Source organism: Zeugodacus cucurbitae, chromosome 4 (assembly GCF_028554725.1).
Source record: "Zeugodacus cucurbitae isolate PBARC_wt_2022May chromosome 4, idZeuCucr1.2, whole genome shotgun sequence".
Classification (NCBI taxonomy): Eukaryota; Metazoa; Arthropoda; class Insecta; order Diptera; family Tephritidae; genus Zeugodacus; species Zeugodacus cucurbitae.
This window is the reverse complement of record NC_071669.1, coordinates 74,052,881-74,072,849: the sequence shown is the minus strand read 5'-3', so window position 1 is coordinate 74,072,849 and position 19,969 is coordinate 74,052,881. Positions and strand designations below refer to the sequence as shown.

General features: G+C 38.6%; 1 protein-coding gene across 8 annotated transcripts in view; it reads right to left on the bottom strand.

The window, feature by feature from the left end:
• The window catches only part of LOC105212932 (cell adhesion molecule Dscam2), an 81,652-nt gene that overhangs the window by 42,943 nt on the left and 18,740 nt on the right, over positions 1 to 19,969 (bottom strand). For all 8 annotated transcript variants that reach the window (XM_029040720.2, XM_029040717.2, XM_029040716.2 and 5 more), the window contains exons 4-7: positions 19,635 to 19,781; positions 18,619 to 18,736; positions 2,250 to 2,698; positions 589 to 733 (exon numbers count right to left, since the gene is read on the bottom strand). In XM_029040720.2, the coding sequence (XP_028896553.1) occupies positions 589 to 733; positions 2,250 to 2,698; positions 18,619 to 18,736; positions 19,635 to 19,781 (859 nt within the window). The remainder of the gene's footprint in view (positions 1 to 588; positions 734 to 2,249; positions 2,699 to 18,618; positions 18,737 to 19,634; positions 19,782 to 19,969) is intronic.

Genomic DNA, 19,969 nt, shown 5'->3' with positions numbered 1-19,969 from the left:
TCCATTTCCAAATCGTTGGCATTAAATTGAGCAATTTGATTTGCCATAAATATTGCTTTAAATTCTTAAACATCTCACAAACCGAAAGCCCTGGCTTTTATCCACTCAAACAATATTTTAGTATGCAAAACAACAACAACTAGTCATGGTGAAAAAAACCAAAACTATAAGCAAATTATTTATATTTTTCTTAAATGATATTTTGTTTCTTCCTTTCTTTGAAAATATTCCATTAGAAGTAAGATATTTAAGCAGTACTAAATCCAGCAAACATCACCTTGGATGACATGAGGTATGCGCAGAAGAATAAGCTTCCTAATAATCCTATTGAATTTCCTTTGATTTCTATGCTCACAAATCTTTGTGTACTTAAACATACATTTCTTGGCAAAGCACTATCTTAAAGTATTCACACACACATACATATGTATGTGTATATAACATTCGTGCATGAGTGAGATTTCTTTACGCCCTTCAACATATATTTCTCCGATTTACATATATATAAAAGCCACATACGCTCACACAAACACATACATATACACACATACATCAATATAAGTAATATCTTTCAACAAGTTCAATTACCTTCCGTTTGATGGGAGTGGAAATCCGTCCAGTGTCCATGAAATTTGCGGTGTTGGATTTCCGGCTGCCGAGCACTTCAAGCTCACAGCCGGTCCCGGCTGCAGCGTTTGTTCGATGAAGCTGTAAAGCAGCACTGGCGGCGCATCTACAACAAAAAATCGCAAATAAAAATAGGCAAAGCATCAAAAATAGTTTCATATGAAAAATTGTGTAAATATATAGAAAATGGACGGACAGACACTGAATGAGCTCCACCAGCGAGTGGGCGAGCGGTGGGAGACGAGCGGTTGCACGAATGACTGAGTGCAAATGAATGAATGCGGTGAATGCAAATGACAGAGCGGCTGTGGAAAATGTTGTGCATGTAAATTGCATAAAATGGAGCAAACAAATGAATTTATTCTTTTTCAGCTTCGCTTTATTTCCTCTATACCTGCACGAGTGTTTGTTTTTGTATTTGTATTTACATATATTTGTTCCGAGTGCACAAAATGAAAGCAAATAAACTGGTTTGTAAATAACCAATAAATTCTGCAATCGAGTTATCATTCGCAACATAATTTTCTTAACTTTATGCAAATGATATTTATTTTCATTAAAATAACTAAATTCAATTAATAACAAGTCAACAAATATTTGTTTAATATCATTCATCATTCAAATGTGGGTCCACTTGCTCTTTGAATATTTTTTCAGAAATTAAACTTTCCTCTAAACCATCAAATAAAGACATATCCCCTTATTTGTATCAACTCGCCGTTATAAATTTCCCATTCGCATTTAGTAAGCGACGGAACAGCGCATTTGCCCTTGTGTAAGGTCAAGTTGAGGTGAATAACCTTAACTACAAATCATGCTGGTAGGGTTGTCAGCCAATGGAGATTGAAAATTTTAATGGAGTTGTAATATTACTATAAATTTCTGATGACCTTTGAACTTTGAGCTTATCAAAATTTTTATTTTGTGAAAAATATTTGACATTTAACAAACAGATTCTTTATTTACTACTTCACACATTTATCAATCAAAATTATTTGTCTCAGTTTTTCATTAGATAATTTGTCACCCTTTAGGAGTTCCCAAATCCATTTGATTTGTATATTTTAGGAGGAAACATTCTTATATTTCTCATCAATCTCTATTTGTGTGTATAGTTTTCACTCCATTATCCGCAATTTATTGTTATGCATATTTATCATATCGTGCATATGTGAGAAGTCCGTCTGTAGCTTTTGGGCAAATCGGAAATGAGAATAATTTCCATGGTCATTACTCTATACAAAATGGAATAATTTCCGTTTAGTTATGTGTGTGTGTGTGTGTGTTTTGAATAGTGTGAGAGAGCAACGGAGCACAAAATAACTACATCAAACCGGAAATTAAGCGAAAACCCATTATTGTGCATCGCTCGTGAATGATGTTCACCGCAAATCAGACGATTTTAAAGCAATTATAATGCTGAATAATATCAAACTCCACATATATACATATACCTAAGTATATAGTTCATAAATTCTCAATCTCAATAGTTCGAAGAAAAGTGCTTATATCTCTATAGTAAATAATTGATGAATATGAACACAATCGAAATGACGAACTCGTTTAAAATTTAAATAAAATCAATAGTAAAGCCAGTGATGTACATAGATATATATTCTCACCTCCAAGTTGCAACTCAGCTGTCGCCTGGAAAGTGTCGCCTTCGGGTCGCCGCACCACACACTGGTACATGCCGCGATTTTCGCGGCTCACTCTCGTCACCATCAGCGTGTCCTCGATGCGGCCCGATGAGGGCAATTGTCGTCCGTCTTTGTACCAGAGGATGTTCTGCATGCCTACCGGACTGCCGTTGCTGGTCACAATGCAGCGGAACTCCGCATTGCCGCCCATATGGACGCTCAGTATGTTCGGCGAGATCTCCACTTGTATGGGCGTGGCAACAGTGAGCCGCAACTCGGCGCTCGCCTCGCCACCCACATTGCTGGCGGTGCACTTGTAGACACCCGAATCCTCGCTCGTCACCGCTTCTATGGCGAGTATTGGACCGAGCAGACGTACGCGTGGCCCGCTGAGCACAGGCAGTGGACCGGGACCATTGTGGGTATACCAGCTGAAAGTACAAAAAAAGGTGTGTAAATTCGAAAAAAGTTTACTATTAGGAATATACATATGTTTGTATTTGCATTTTTAATTAGCATTTTTAATTAGCATATTTAATCGTATATATATATATTAATATTGCGTAAAAAAGCCATCGGTCCCGTCCGGAAAGACCTCATCTATAAAATTATAAATTCATAACAAACCATAAAAATTGTACTGCTGGATCGGCACTCACCCACGAGTCCCCGCACTTAATTGAAAGCTAACACACGCTTAAATAATACTTTTCTCCTTCGTACTTTTTCGCAATTTGCCATTTTTCATATTTTATTATTGATGTAAATTCAGTCATGTGCGAAAAAGGTTGTCAGTATTCATCAATCAAGAAATATTAATTTCCCCTCCGCTGCACGCACAAAAACAACGGTCCTCCCGTCGCCTAAATAAACACGCGCTCACAGACACACACGCTTTGGCATTGTGGAATGTATGCAAAATAATCAGTGAAGACTTGGACGTTTTGTAGACTCCATACTCTTCGCGGCCCCTCCCACTTGGCTACTTAAGCATCGCAACGCTTTCCCGTTTTGCTCAGAAGTATTCTCGGTAGTGATAGCGTGTGTACAAAGTACGCTCTCACGTTTGCCTTTCTTTCTTAATGGAAATGCAAAGTTGTGGACTTTAAAAATCCATCAATATAAGAAAATAATTGATTTTACTTGGGATAAGATAAATGAATTGTCGATGAAAGAGGAAATGAGAAAATTGCTGAAAAAACCTCGTTTTGCTTCCATTCGTTTCTGACACAGTGAAACCGTCGAGTATGAGCTCGCACGGCTCTCCCTTGTTCAGGGCCTTTGTATTCCGCAGTTTCCATGGACATGTGGAACACGTTCTTTTGAAGTCTTCAAAGGATTAATATTATTATACTTTATAGATATTGTTTCGAAAATTCGTAACTAGTCGTCGTAGCCTTTCTGGATACCACTAAGGATGATAATGAGGTGATCATACGATCCATATGTAACACCTTGTGAATGATTTCTACGTAAAGAACCTCACACTCATCAGCTGTAATTTTAATTGAGTTCTCTTTTGAAAGAGAAATCAGCATATTCCATGGCATGGCATAAGATAAGCATGAAACAGTGAATAATTAGCCATGTATAACCGTTAATTATAAGAACTATTATGTTGCAAAATAAAACATGTATAAATAAAAATGTGGCAACCCTTTATCGTTATTGCCATTTTTAGGGCTCACAATAAGTTAACAGCAATGATATGTGGCACACAATGTCTTCACGAAATTCTTCGCGATTTATTTGCAATTGTACTTGTCACTGACAAATTGAACTGCAGACATTTCCGGCGAATGCTCCTCACAGACATTTAAAATGTAAACACAAACTCCGCCCGCATGTGGAGCATATGTGCAAGAGCAAGCGTGCAAGAGCGAAGCACTTAAGCAAAAATGGCTGCGTTAAACATGTTTTATAGCTGCAAATGCGCCGGAGAGTGCATCGCCTCGCTAAAGTGATGTTTAAAGAACGCCAAACGCGCTTCTGCAATGCGAAGTGTCAGAGCGTTTGCGAGCAGTGACAAATCTGGAATCTGGCATCGAACGCAGCGAACACTCCTATTTCGTTTCTTACATAAATAAGCAAGCTCAAGCGGTTGTTGTTGGCATGGGTGTGTGCACTTGCCGCTCTGCGCTGGCAAGTGGTAAATGATGGCGTTGACACTTCTGACGCAAATTGATTATTTTCATAGCTAAACATATGCAAGCAACCAAACTTTGGCGCGCTTAAGCAAACAAACAGGCAGACAAGTGAAGCACTCATGAGTAGAGCAACAACAGCAAACAAAAAATAGCAAACAGTGCAACTGCAAAGCTGTACAACGAAAACAGACCCTTCAGAGAGTGACAAAAGGCAGAGAACATCAGCATTGCAAGCGCTGAAATCTGCAGAAGAAGCTTCGCAATGCGGGCAATTTCGGCTGCGAGGGACTGCCAAAATAAATAACCCAAGTGTTAGCACAAGTGATGAAGTGAGCAAAGCTCAGCAACGGAATCCTATCATAGTGTGGAAATATAGTTTTGATTAATTTTACACCCTTTCTAGTACTAATCTTTTTATTAAAAATCACACACACCCAAAATAATTATTTTTGAAATTTAGAACATTTTTATTAGACCCATTTCATGAAATAAAGTAAATAAAATAAAGATAAATTGAAATATGCAAATTTCGTGTAAATAACGCAAGCAAATAGGCTCACTTTACTCACTCACTTTGCTGACTTTAATTTAATCGCAACACTTTTTGTAAAGTATGAAATTTATTCCGCATCACGTATACGCCCCGGAGTCCCATTACTCACATGAGTTCGGCATTAAAACAACTTCAAAACCAAATAAGCAACAGCAAAACAGCAAGCAAGCACTTTAACAAATAAACAGTCTCAGCGATTCCGCAACAAACACATTCGCATGTGTGAGGCGAGCCAAGCAAAATGTCTCTCTATAAACAAATTGATGGCTAGAGGGGAAGGAAGGGCGGTAAGCAAAATCATTTCTATGAAAAGTTGTGAGAATAAAAATTGAAAATGAAAATGTTTTCGAGACCGTCCAAAATTATACACGAAGCAGATTTGAGCTGACGTTGCCACGGCAACTGAGTTGTCTGATTAGATAAAAATTATCTGCATTCAACGTAGCAAATCCCGTCCCAGAAAAGGGCTCTAACGAATTTTTTATTGAAACATTTTTACTGCTTACTCCTTGACCTACCCCCGCTGCAAATGAATGTCTGCAATGAATCTATGCGCACAAGTTGCATAACAAATCTGTGTTTGTGTTGATGGGTGTGTTGGCGTTGTCGTTGTCGTCGCAGACACGTTCGTCACCTTGCACATTAACAGTTTCATTCATCTCAGTTTACTCCGTAGAACGCGACGAGTTATGGCAAAAGACTCACTGCGTTCATGTGTGTAGCTGAAGCTTTCATTTACAGCGATGACAGCAAAATGGCAACATAAAAAGCTCAGAGAAATGCTTGCGACGACCTCCACCCACTTTCTTCACAAAGAAAAACTCATATTCTTACTGAATTCTTCAGCACAAAGCTAAAAGAGAATTTCATATTTTTCATGGATATTTTACACTCACAGCACATTTATCACTGCAATTGAAGACATATACGGAACTTTAAAAGCACATTTCTTTTTGGGTTTACTCTGAAGTAGAAATTTAATAGGCTTAACAATGTTACTTTAATTGAAAAAGAAATACTAATTTTCGTAAAAATCACCGAAACAGCAAATTCTCATATACTATGTGCTTTGTATATACTATAATATAAAAGCTGCCACATAGTAATGAAGAGTTGGGTATACTAAAAGCCATTACAGGCAGTTTCCTTCAGTCTCAAACTCCCCACGCAAATGCAGTGAATGGCCAAATTTCTTTCAATTCATATTTATATGCTACTATTACATATATATGTATGTATGTACTTGTGCGGTAGGTGAGGAGTATTTGTGCCGGTCATTCAGTAATTATTGCCAGGCATTCTTTTGTTAGAGAATACATTTTATATCACGGCGTGGCAAATGCCTGCCATAATTTTCGGCGTTAATATTGCGGCGCCAGCGCCTTTGTATTTGTTCGGTCATTTGTGGCAGTGCCAGCTCCTCTGGCTTTCTTGCACGACGCGCGCCAACCTGCAGATGCCAGTCCCGATTCTTCATTATGGCATAAGCACATAGAGAAAGTCTGGCTTTCCTGCCCATTTGAGACTGGTAAGTTTTGGATGCATTCGGGTAGTGACATACTAAGCTTTCTACTCATTGTAATAAATTTATACCAAAACCAAAATGCTCAGAAAATATTTCAACCTTGAACAAGAACAAGCAGCTGGTTTTAAAAACTCAATTTATTTAATTTTCAGAACTAGTATCGCATTCCAACAATCTATTAAGTGATTTTTCTCTGTAATGACTACACAAACAACTCGGTCCTCATTTGACTTTTTCTCCATCGGAATGAAATCGGGCTCAGTTAGTTGCATAGATGGCGAAACGATACATTTACTGGGAGTTCTGCCAAATTCACAACAACATCAACAACAGCAGCGGTGCGAAGTAAATTTGCTTTCGCCCAAAAGGCGGCACTCACACACACTCACGCGTGTCTCCATCGAAATGCTTGCTGCAAGGATTAAATTACTAAAGCAGTCGTATATTTATTGCAGCTACAGTGCGTCTCCGATTCTTCTGTGCGGCACTTTGTGGCATTAGGTTGCTTTCTATGCTTTCTATTTGACTTAATTTTCTCCGTGCCATTTTCTTTGCCATCAATTAGAGTGTATCAGCATTGCAGGCATCTCGAATTTGGCAGTTTCACTGCTTTCGCCATTAATTTTCTCCGCACTTTTTGTGCATGTGTTGGTAATTATTTATGCTATGTGCCACATGTCTAAGGAGACGTATTCTCTTCTGCGGCACCATTATTGTATATATGTCTGTGTGTGTGTGTATCATAATGGCATTTTGTGGCATCACTTTCGTGGTCGTCTAATTTGCCATGGTGATAACGCAAAAATATTTACTTATGCTCATACCGTTACTCTTTGCAGCTCAGCGGCCTTGATTAAATAATTATAAGCAAAGCCGAATGTTATTAATGTAATAATGCCCAAAGAGGCTGCGGCGAGTGCAGATGGCGAGCCAATAATACGCAATAATAAAAGGGGCCTTCAAATTAATATCATCGGAGGAGAAGCCTGTTTATTTATCCAAATACAAAGTTAATGCATCGCAATATCTTGTATTAAACAATTCAAAATATTTTAAATTTAATTTTTTTTATTTTCCAAGCAATTCACTTGGAAAGCCAAGCTATTCTCTAGAACACTGCACTTATATCACAAACGAGATCTCTGGAACACTGTGGCGAATAACTGTTCAATAGCAGTTATGTAAAAGTGCTGACAAAAATTAAACCGTATTAATATAGTGAACAACAACAACAAAATTCCGAAAGAGTCAGCTGTACACACACGAACAGCAGGAAATGACTGTTAACAAATATGTCTCATATGAGCCATCTGAGCATTAAAAACACGTAAAATGCGTACATAATGGAGGAAGAGATATTTGCGAAACTGTTTCTAGTTATATATATATATATGGCATAATATGAAAATAAATTGCAGTCAAAGAAAATTTTTTCATGCAAAATTATCGTTTAAGCGGCCGTTATGTACTAACCCACGATCCGGAGCAAAGTAGGATTTAAAATAATTTGCTTATTTGGCGAAATTTTGAAGAAAATCACAGCTAACTTCGACAAAATAATATGCGGTTTCACTATAATAAGTAACAGGGGTTCCCAATTTTATGATAGAGCTATTACACTAAAGACAACACACAAGCTTGGGTGTGAGGTCTTTCGAATCTATTATCCAGTAGGACTACGCCAAAGTAGGCAATCAACAGCCACAAAGGCAGGCAAACCAACGCGCATCGATTTATTTCGGATGCTCAACAGCTCAGAGCCTGCAACAACAGCAAGAACAGCAACATATCAAACGCTCACACATGCCCAAAAAGGACCAAGCTGGCGTTGAGAATGAGCGCTCAATCGACACGCACAAGTACTTCTATTATTCGTGTTTGCGAATATGTACCGCTCTCCCTCCCCCATGCGCCTCCATCTATTGTAACTCATTTTGAGTGCTTCACACGACGACCCCTTCATCATTACTCGATGGACTGAACACATTAAGGCTAAAGTATCATCACATTTTCCTTACAAATATTAAATTGAATATTTTTATCATCAACCACATCAGCAGGCGACAACAACAACAACAAGAACATTACAAAAGCACAGACACTTGAACAAAAAGTAAACAGACACGGAGATGCTATCGCAAATAAGGAAGAGCCAAATGAGGGGAAAAAAGATCTGCCAGCAGCGTCAGAGCGTAGCAGTAAAGCAGCTGGGTCCTGGTCTGGGCTTGGGAAAGCTGAAAAAATTGCCAACAGCTATTGCAGCATCATCACACCGGCCGTCGTCGCCAGTGGCACTCGACAAAGTTCGAGTATATCTTCAGCTTTATATTCACTTTCGTATTTTCTTTTGGCTGCCCAAACTACTTATGTTCGCACATACACTTACGCCCGTTTGAGCGTGCGTTGTGCGTCTAGTTTTTCCCAGCCTTCTTCTTAGTATTTGCCGCTCCATTTTTTCATTGGGTTTTCTCAGAGTGTCAAGCAGTCTTTTGAATTTTTGCGACCGTCCCCTCTTCATTTTAATAACCGAAGTTTTGCCTTCATACCAAGGGCTTCTCATTTTAATGGATAAAATTATTTGATTGAATATTTTGCGCACGAAACAGTGAAGCATTTTGAGAAAAATATAAAATTGATTGAATTATTGAAGTCTAATGATGAATCAATTGAAAGTGTTCTAGAAATAAAATAGGAATACTTTGAAAACCAGAAAAAAAGAATATACATTTGATGTCCTCTTACATGCAAGATCGCAGGTATCTGTGGAATATGGAAGCTGTAAAATCATTTCCTAAAGGTCTCGAGTTAACTGTCTTGAAGTTACCGCCTTGAATTGGAACTATTAATAACGAGAACACAGATTATGGAACACGCTTTGTTTCCTGCACAGTCTTTCGTTAATAACTTCTGTGGGATTGAATAATTTCCTGGCAGCAGCCTGGTTATACCAAAAAATATTTTTATTTGGCTTATCTTTCCCCATTGGCGCATTTGCTTCATTTTGGTGAAGCCATATTAAGTTGTTGTTGGTTTGTTGTTGCATATTGGGGATAGCATGCCAAGAGCCATAAAAACTCATGATCATAAAAATATTCAAATGACACCGAATTGAATGAGGGGAGGAACGGAGAGAGCTTCGCACAAATATTTATCGAATTGTCAGTGGTCAATAGGAATAGAAAAAGGCGCTGACTTATTCTTCGAACTTCGAAACATCCTACCATCTACTTTGGCACTTTGATTCATATGGAATTTTCGTAGTATATTGATATATTGATATATTCAGATATTCTTAAATAGTCCCTCATGCATGATTTCTTATTAACCTTACGAAACAGTGTACGGCACATAATGGCTCTGCGCTAGATATTGCCAATGAATAATGAATAATATATTTGCTCTCTGGCAATGCGCACGATTCCCTATCGTGTCATTCCGGTGTGACCCATCCAATTTGTCATGGCCGCATTGAAGTGCCCAGAGTTTATTGAAGACAACAAATTCATTACGATGACTTCACTACACACATAAGACTCTTACCGCAGATGCTCACCGCATTTGAATTTTTCCTTTTCCTTTTACTCTGCGTCAATTTTTGTCAAACCATTTGCCGCTTTCATTGCCATCCAATGCTTCCAAGGATAAATATAAACAAAACCGAACCTTTCTGATGCGGCGGACGATAGGCGCAAATTCAAACCCCCAAACCCCTACACCCATATCCAGCATAAATACATGCGCAAGTTGGTTGTGTTTTTATTTGTGACCCTTTGGCTAGCCTCGTAGACGAGATGGTTTTACTATTTGTTTTTGTCCTCTCGAAATTTTTATTGCTTTTACCAGTGTAATCACAAATAAATTCCAAATCATTTAACAGCAATACGATCAATTCAAATACAATGTGATTACATTTTTGACGCCTTTGAAATTTTTCGTAATGCCCCAACTGCCCGTTCGTCAGTCTGGCCACATCTTCAAATGAAAAATGTAAGAGAGTTGTAAGAAGGATGACATGTAGTCATATATATGGATCTTAATCGATGGAAACTTAGTCTTGTGCACAGCGAAATCATTTTAATACAAATAACAAGTGATTGAGCACTGAAATCTTAAAGTTATTGCAATTAGGTAATTATATAAGACGGTTGTTATACGGAAATAGCCACAGAGAATATGTTTAATGAATCAAGAAAAATTATGACATCGGGTCAAAAAATGTTTCACAAATACTGGAATTAAAACTAGTTATGAATTGCTTTAACGAAAGGAGTTATTGAAAAATCTAAAATTACGTTTTACCTGCGACTCACTAGGGGAAATCGACCCACCATGGAAATTGGAACTTATTAACAGAGCTCAGTTGGAGCTTAAGCCATCACCTTAATGAATTACTTCGAAATTATTTGAATTACAGCTAAACTGAACTAGATTCCGAAGCTATTATGACAGCAAAGCAAAGTGAGCCATTTATGAAAGTACACAAACAAGAATAAAAGGACTTTACTAAAACCACTGAGGTTCTAAAGATGCATACACAGAAATTTACGACATTCACCCTGCGGCAATGCTCCAAACACAAAACACGAAGTTCAAATGTGCACACCGACACACTTACATATACGAGTATGTGTGAGCAATTGAGTATTTGCTTGTATGTACGCTTGTCAATTCAGTGCAAATGTCGGTGAGAAATTTAGTACATGAACATTGAAAGCATTTATTTAAAGAAAATAACTGTGTATTCACCGACGGGTTATTAAATTTGCTCCGCATTACACAAAACATTGCACATTTACACAGTGGCACACATACGGAACCAGCGCTGAAGCACACATTTACATATATTCCTACTTAATTTTTATCCTCACGCACTCGCCTTCACTTGTGTATAGGCGGGCGTGTGTGTGTGTTTCATTAAAGAAAACAATCCTCAGTGCGAGTAAAAACAGGCGCTTAGTTGTGCGAATTTGAATGAACAACAAATCTTTGTGCCAACGTGTTTCTGCACAACAATAATTTCAAGGTGCCACTGCTCAGTCAGCGAACAGCGCTCACTAAATGAAAACCCATTTGCATCGGCACACTCGCATACGTATGTATGTGGGTGGGTGCAGAGAATCAGGGATATCATAAAGTCTAAACTGAGTTTCCAAATGGTGGGCGAATCGAGAGCATATACGAGTATTTGTTAGAGAACGAATGCAAATCGCTTTGTCTAATTATATACACCTACACTTGTGCGTGAAAAAGGTGCTCGTATGTGTTCATAAATTCATTGAAATGTATACAGAGGATAGATAGATATATGGCATTAAGTTGTGACTAAGCACCTAACCGCTACAACACACTCACTCATCACACACACACACACACACACACATACACACACACCTGAATATGCGTTTAATGCAAACTGGTATAAATATCTTTTGAACGCCAACACCTCTGTAACTCATAATATGTAACAACCATGTATGTGTTGAAGCGCATTAAAGCCCAGTAAACAAAATTATCATTACCTAGAGGAATAGGAACGTTCTCTAAAACTTTATAATCGGATTTTATATTTGTTAGCTCTTTTCTTGCCTTATTCAGTTCGTCGACTACTCAAGAATCAGACGAGAATCTTAGATCTTTAACGAGGTCCAAACAAACTCGTGATAATACTTGTAGGCGTACCTGACTATACGACAGACCGAGATTAAGACATCTATATCATGTATATCGATCAAACTGACTAGAAATTAGCCGCCTCGATAGATGTGTGATATCCTCAAATCACTTCGTCGATATTTGCGGATCTATTGGTCAATTTTTGATCAATAGAGTACTCAAACTCGGGATCTCCGATTAAAGAAACAACCCCGTAACCCAACCTAACCTCGGTTGATGATATTGTTTTATCCCCGCGTTCGATGTAGAAAAGGCTTCTAATATTTTAGAGAATGGAAATCGGATGACTATTCCCTAGGAGTATTAGAAGTTCCTTATAGTCATGACTGATGACATGTAAACGGAAAGATTAAAACCATAAAAATGATACGAATATAATTTCAAAGAGCCATACAAATTCCGCAAGATCATAAGCGGCAACTTTTAATAAGATGATCGTCTAACCTTCCCTGTTTCTTGATATTGGTCTACTTCGAGAAACACATCTGGAGAATTTACATTATAGGTAACGTTTTTTTGTTGTACGGAGACTTCGATCGTATCCAAGTCTTCCGAGTAATTGTTCGCACATCTAAGCCACTACGCGAAATTATAATAAAACCACCAGTTTGAAAGAGTAAATTAACAACCTTCCCATGTATGTGAATATTAATAACAAGAGATACATATATGTATATGTACGCATTCCGCTGATCCAAGAGTAGTGGAAGAAAGAATGAGCGTACGTCAGTCAAGGTATAATTTGAAAGTGTCATTTTTCTAGCAACAACAAAGAGAACATTTGCTGCCGCACGTCCTGTGCCACTCTGCCACCCCCACATACACACTGACTGGCACACGCAGAGCTCTTACAGCAACCGCAGCGACAGTGCCGACGACCGTTCGAGTGTCTCTGCGCAGCGGCGTGTTCGCGCTGATTAAAAAGGATACCTTTGCACGTACATACTTCGCTACTTCAAGCGAGCGACCACACACCCAAAGGCACACATGATGACACTCGCGCTTACAACAACACCAACCAGCCTGTGAATACTCATATTTTCTAAAATATTATCACACGAGCTTAAGCCTCTCGAGCTTGCGTTTGTATAAATATTTGTTAGTGCAAATATAAGTATATGCATCTTCATACAAGTAAACACAATTCCACATGAGTGTGTGAAGGCTGCTTGTGTGCGTGTAAGTATTTGTATGAATAGGGGCTTAATGCGGTGATATTTCTTAATTAAACGCTGCTTGTTTTTTCGGTTGCTGTTTGATGGTTTATGAAGTTGCCTACACAAGCACGAATTCAACCCCTCCTCCACGTAACACACTTGTGAGCACGCGGTACTTGCGGTCTTGTCATAAATACAGGCCCAGCGCCGCCTACAAGTGCGCCTCTTGTGCTGCCGTAGAGCAGCAGCTAAATGTGTTTGCCAAACCGCAATGTTGCCCAGACAGACCGCGTAAATTACAAACACGTCCGTAATGCCAAACACAAATGCGCATTTGCAGAGCCATTTACCAGTACCCCACAGTCACATCAACGAATTACAAACTGCTCTACGACTAGTACGAACCACACGACCAAATAAGAAATCATATAAGAAATCCGTATTTTTAACGTGTCTTCCGAGATCACAGTTGCCAGATCGCTGTCAGAAGTATACTATACAGTCCTTTAGTTTGAAGCCTTTCCGTCTAGTTTGCTTCCCGAGAGAGAATTTCCTAGTTGAAAAGTGCTACATTTCCGAACTGGTTTGACGCCTCACCACAGGGTGTGAATGTTTGAATATGTGGGTGTGCAATGAGTGACCACATAGGTAGAGACAGCAGGTCCATATTTGTGCTTGTAATTCACACCGCACAGTTTGCGTAATAAATTCAAGATATGAATTGCTGGTGCGTACGGCGAATGGGCTAAATGGTATTACTTTCGAAAGGTTTGCGCACAGCAGGCGAGTGATATTGCTCTAAATATGAACAATTATTCATAAAAGGCAGTGCGAAGGTGAGCACATTGCTCTAGTTATAATATATCTATTTCGAATCGCTTCAGGTTACAAATCACCGTTAGTTAAACTATATATATGTTTGGAGGGTATATACATATATGTTATGGACTGAAAATTTGTTCTCAAATGAAATTGGCTCTAAACTGGAACATACCTTTTTTCAGGCTTCATTCCGATCCTTAATTCCAAACTCAAATACTCAAATATTCAAATCTTCCCAGTATATTTTATTTAAAGGGATTCAAGCAATTACTAAGTCGCTCTTGTTGTTAGAAGCCCCTAACTATCTGGAAGACGTAGATTGCGTGTAAGTGTCGCAAGTGTTACTTTGCTATTTGACATTTTCAATGTGTAAACATGTGGAAACTTAAGGAATTGACATGCACATATGAGTGTGTGTGTGTGTGTTTATGTGTGCTCGATTTGGCCACTATGTTTCCATTCATATTTCATTGCGCTGAAATCCTTCTGGCCCTGGCTCACCTTCTTTATTATTCCCAGGCAATTGCTTCGACGCTATTTCAGCAGCGACACGACAGGTTGCATTAATATCGTGTGTTCTGCAGCTGCTCGCCACAGTCATATACAAAAGCAAGGAGCATATGTGAAAGAAATTGGCAAAAAGCCATTCAAACTTACACACATACATACTTAGAGAGAGGCACACGAGCTCACCTATTTACTAGATTTACTATTGGTGTGGTTTATTTACAGTTGCGAAAGTGGGAGTGTTGCAAAAGGGGTGCAAACAGTTATTCACAATATTCGGAATTCTGCGGTATCCCTGAAGGTATTTTGGAGCCCTGCACAATTAAAGGTACAAATAAACCGGTCATACCTGTGCGCACGCTTCGAAGAAGTGAAGTAGCAATTTTTGTAGGTAAATTTATATATTGAATGTGCCAAATATGTACTGCTAGGTAGGCAAGAAGCCAACTTTTGACTTGCATTAGAAATATCAATATCTACTCATAGGGTCACAAACTCCTGTATAGAGCAATGCTGTTAGAACTTAGATTGTCAGTAAACTCAGTGCCATTATAATAAATAAATAATGAAAAAAATCAAATTAAAGTAAAGAACATGTTCAGTGTTTTTAGATGAGATCACCTGAAGCAATTCATGGAAAGGGTGTATCTATATTTCTAGAACGTCCTAATATTGACATTTTATTGAGATTAGGCAACAAAAATGACGATTGTGTCTTCCAACCAACACTTATTGAACTATTGACCCTATTTCTGCACACATAAAGTATGAACCAGAATCGGAGTTCAGTTTTTAGTTATCGGTGAGGAGCTCTTTAACGCGTCAAGGGTTCTAGATGGTCCCAAAAGTGATTCAGTTAATTCCGCTACGTAAAAGTATATCTTCATAGATTACAATATAGGATTTGAAGACACTCAGAAAATGGCCATATCATGTTTGCTGGTATATATGTATAGGAGTCCCTAGAGACAGCAAAACAGTTATATCTACAGTTGCATAATTGTCGATTATACACGCGTTGCTTAAGCACGACAATACCGTGGCTGAGTCCTCATTGCAAACGGTACTTGTAAATTTACTGTTCATTTGTAGTCATTAATTGAGCGCTTAGCTTCTGATGCGCACGAACATCTGCAAGCTAATTGCAATTGCTGCAGCATAATTGGTGATTCCAACTTTTGCCTTGCAGTCAAGCGGCGGAAAGTGCTACACAAGTGGGATCACCCATGCCTGGGCTTAGTATCAAGAAGCTTTCGAGTACTATTCAGCACATATAGAAATATAAATAACGCACAAGCACTTCTGAGGGTATGGTTTACCATTCACGCATTACCCTTCTATACCTCCGCCACAATTATGTTGCTTGAAATTACGACTTATTTGTTGTGCATTTGAAAGCTACTTTGCAAAATACTTCGGTTCTTTTGCTTGTGGAGGTGATGCTCGCACCCCACACTTGCCAATAATGTTGTACTTCATTTCTTCCGCACTGTCAAGTCCATTTGATGTCCGGTTCGGGCTCTGCGTAAATCTTAAGTGTGTGCGTGCACGTCACGCTCGAGCACATCCATACTCTGCGCTCCGACGACTCCATTTTAGTTGAACATCGGCCGCATACAGATCTGCTACTTAAGAAGCTTTCTAATAATATGAGCGAGGTGTACTGTGCACTCGTGCTCGGCCATGTCGCACGCACTACTCTCGTACTTAAATTTTTATGTGCATGTTAGTTTTGTTGCTGTATATACTCATGTACGCGTGAGATATATAGCATACATAGACATAACCACTCACATTTGTTTTGTTGTTCTAGGTGTCTCACATTCTCCACTATCCTTTCGTTAATGGCTCCTCGCAACTTGCCATGCTAGGTAGGGTGGGGGGTTTCGTAGCTGGTGTTTACGCGCACTTTGGGACCCGGAATTCGCAATACCTCAATAATTCTTACATTTGCTATTTCCCTGGCCACCTTAAGTAAGCACTCTTTCTACACGAAAGTATTGTTGTGCAATACCACAATCGAATCGAATACGCGCGACTGTCACCAGAAGCAATAAAACTTCAATGCGAGCAGCAAGAAAATATACTGTAACGGCATTAGTCCATTACTGTTACATTTCCGCCAGAGCAGAACACCAAAACTGGCTTTTATATCTATTGCGCTCTCCCTTCATTCGCACTATCCGCACATTAGCACGAAACAATGTCGTAATCGAAATACGATCCGAAGCTAAAGCTATCCACTATTAGGTTGTATTACAGTAAAATATTGTTGTTGTTGTTGTGGCATAAAACATTCTCCAAATTAACTTGAGACATGCTGCCGATTTGACAGTCCTTGAGTGGATATAAATCCAGGTCCGTTCCGGTTAAGTAGAACCAACCATCGCGGGAACGGTGTTAGAGTAAGCTATTGGTGTATGGTGCTTTGGATCAAGTATCGAAATGTGTGACTAAACTCAGAAAAATATCCGCACAAATATGCATATAGAGCCATAGAAATGATATCTTCAAATAATTTTCAGAAAACTTCTCTGGGTGGAAGGATTGCTGAAGAGAAAGCAGCTCTTGCGAAGGAATAGCTGCCGCAGCTGTTGCCAACTTTTCTCGCACAAGTAACCACCGAGGGATATTTAATTAAATTGGAAAGCTCAGTTAGGACATTTCATGGTTTTACCTCTTCTTAAATTTTCTTCAAACTCATGTATGTATATCAATAGCTCAGGGAGGAAGTACAGTTCACAATAACGACTGGCTCCTTACAAAGCCACTAATAATACAAATCTCAAATTCAAAGCCTGTTTGAGCGATAATCATAATAGAGGTCTCAATAGTGTTGTGACTTGTTGTCATAACCTCGATTCCAATGACAACTACAACAAAGCCTCACTCCTTTGAAATTGTGATTTTTTTGCCTTCTCTTGAATGTACGGTATATCCCCATTGAGAAGCCAATATTCACGCGTCAACTGCGACACCGCCTTGGTGTTTGGCTGCCCACTCATTCGGTGGTTTTAATAAAACACAAATGCTTTTTATTACTTTTCGTGCGTCAATTTCATTATTTTATTAAAATGAATGTGACAAATGTCTCATTTCGACAACGCGCTCACTCCATGCGCCGGCGAGCCTCAAACAACAGCAATTTCTTTTTCATATTCTCGAATTTTGTTTGTGTAGCCTCCCTCGTCCTTTTGTCCTTTCGCAGGAGCTGCCTTGATTGCTGGCGCAATGCTCGTCACTCGGCTACTTATTTATTTATGTGTTATAGCCGAGCTGTGGTTTGCCAGCCTTGTGAGCTTGATTAACTGGCATGTTTTGTGTAAGTTGAAGTTGATGTGTTTTCATGTCTTTCCGCGCCTCACGCACTCCCTTTTTAGAAAACTAATTACATTTAATAGGCGCTGCTTGTCACAGCTTCGGATATTCCTGTGCGAGGCGATTGTAAGGGCGAAATTGCAAAAATTCCTCCGGTGAACCATACTTCGCACCCCCACTGAGATTCATCCGAAGAACACTTTAAAGGTAAATAGCAGAAAATTGCGTCGTATTTAGTATAGGAATTCAGCATCAAAGCTGGAAAAGTCTACAAAATGCAGTTTAAATGAAAGATGCTGAGGAAATTGTATTTCTTTTCACTTGAATTCATAAATCTTTCGAGGTGTTGCAGATATCAATATTACTTTGAACGTTTATTAGTTCAGTGGATCTTCGAAGTTAGTATAAAGTTACATAGTTAGTAATCAAGAATTATTAAAAAAAAATACTGAAAGATGCTTCCTCTAGACTCAAAACACATAATCGTACTGTCGGAGATAATGAGCTGCGGCAGGGACATTTAGCAATATATCAATTTGAGGGAAAAATTTAACCAAGCTTTGAATTCAAAAATTGAACCCGAGAAATTTTGCTTTTTTTAAAGCTCAGATTTTTATAACCTGAGAATTCAGTATTTCATTTAACTTACTTGTACTCCGGCGATGGACAACCCTGAGCTACGCACAACAGTACAGCGCCCTCATCTTGTGAGACCTGCACATGGGAAGTATGTTCGACGACACTCGGTGAGATAATGCCACGATGAGCTGAAAATATTGTAAACAATTTAGCATATAACTCGATACTTGAAAACTAATTATTCTGGTTAAAAAATAAAAAAATACTCGGATCGAAATTAGGAATTAGCCTATTTGAGAATTTGTTAGGATCTGGCCTGAATTATTGAAGTAACTCGATTCTAGTGAATTTTAAACTCTTGTAACGTCGGCAGGTTCCGCTATGAATAGCGGGATTAGGTTGAATTTTGGTTATCCAATGTAATTTGGATTAAAAATCGTTAAATCGCCCAATATTATTATTTTAAAAAAATGTAAATGAAAAGCTTCCCTTTTTCCTATATTCATATGCATGTGTGTGTGTGTGTGTGTGTGGGCATAAATAAATATTTTAGTTTTCAATTCAAAATAGAATCGCGAGTGTTAAAAAATAATTTATGCGTTTGTGGTTTCGTTTCATAAAAGCTTTCAGCGCCGTTCACAACAAATACAACTAATACAAATAGTACGCGACGAAGGAAATCGAGAAATATAACGATTTCATTACAATTCGGTGTGGTGCTCACGCATTTCAATTATAAATTTATTCAATTAATATATTCGACGCACGCGTTTGTGGCCAGGTCGCCCGAAAAGCAGCTAATTAGTGAGGCTGAAATTAAACAAAGATAATGTACACACACACACGCACACAAACTCGCATGTGAATTCGCTGAATTATTCACCAAAATTATTAATTTACATTTTGGGCTTTGAACTTTAATATTAAAGCTTATGTAAACTGTAATTATTGGCAAAAAATGCTCACAACTGAATTCAAATACATAAATTATAGAAGCATTTTAATTAAAAATTATATTAACACAACAACAAATGGGAGAATAACTAAAATATTAAAGTGTGGAATTCGAAATGTCGAGGTACTCACAGTTTATCCTGAGGCGGGTGGGGGAGCTGACGACTACTTGACGCGTCAAACGGTGCATGCTGCGGCAGCGAAACGACTGCGATTCGTCGCTCTCCTGCAGATTGTGGATCAGCAGCTCTCCGGTCGGCAGCAGGTGGAACTTGCCATCTGTGGAAGAAGTTAACGGGTTTTACTCATTAATTGCCTCATATTTTATTCATCTGTTTAATCAATGTTTAAGGTGATTTTCCTCGCGCGCGCATAATGCCTTAAGTGAAATCGCGACAAGTGCGAAATACCATAAGAAACTGACAAAGTTAATTTTGATCAAGAAAGCGACGAGGAACAATGGCGAA